The sequence below is a fragment of the Cystoisospora suis genome (assembly GCF_002600585.1).
Source record: "Cystoisospora suis strain Wien I chromosome Unknown contig_2069, whole genome shotgun sequence".
Taxonomy (NCBI): domain Eukaryota; phylum Apicomplexa; class Conoidasida; order Eucoccidiorida; family Sarcocystidae; genus Cystoisospora; species Cystoisospora suis.
In genome coordinates this window covers 1-547 of record NW_027154868.1, presented here as the reverse complement: position 1 = coordinate 547, position 547 = coordinate 1, and the positions used below count along the sequence as shown (strand labels likewise).

At 55.0% G+C, this 547-nt stretch overlaps 1 protein-coding gene across 1 annotated transcript in view; it reads left to right on the top strand.

The window, feature by feature from the left end:
* CSUI_004422 overlaps positions 1-528 on the top strand; it is an 8,157-nt gene extending 7,629 nt beyond the window's left edge. Inside the window, exon 8 of the mRNA XM_068064613.1 lies at positions 204-528. Within this exon, the coding sequence (XP_067923401.1) occupies positions 204-425 (222 nt within the window). The 3' untranslated portion in view covers positions 426-528. The remainder of the gene's footprint in view (positions 1-203) is intronic.
* The last annotated feature ends 19 nt before the right edge of the window (positions 529-547 follow it).

The following is a 547-nucleotide window of genomic DNA, read 5'->3' as shown; positions in this document are numbered from 1 at the left end:
GTGACTTCTACAGCAGCGCTTAGCGGACACCTGAGGAGAGCAAGAGCGCCGCTGCCTGTTGGGTTGGAGGCTCGTCTATAGGCAGACAGCTTTCGATAAAGCCCGTGCGAACACTCAGGTTTGTGCGACGTCCGCTTCCATATTATATCTGTAGCTAGCACCCCGGAAGTCCACCTGACCGCACGTGAAATGTTTCTGTACAGGTCGCGGGGCATATCTTCGACGCCGCGTACGCGCCCAAGACGAACAAGCGGCGCGTACCCCCTTCACCTGACCTGCTGAGTGGGTGCCGGCTTTTCACCGAGCTTTTCCGTGGAGGCAAGTTCGGGTTCTATTGTCTGGACTCTTTGCCTGCACCGGACTGGGCGGATCTGCTGCATGAACGACGAGGCGAGGGTCCTCTTGGAGGGACCACCTGTGGGTAAGCGATGATTGTACAGAACTCTTTTTTTACGTTCGCCTTGTCACTTGTGTATGTGACTTGGCGGCACTTGCTTCTGCTCTATCTAAGATGTGCCCGTACTGAACTACTCTAGGTATTTTCTGT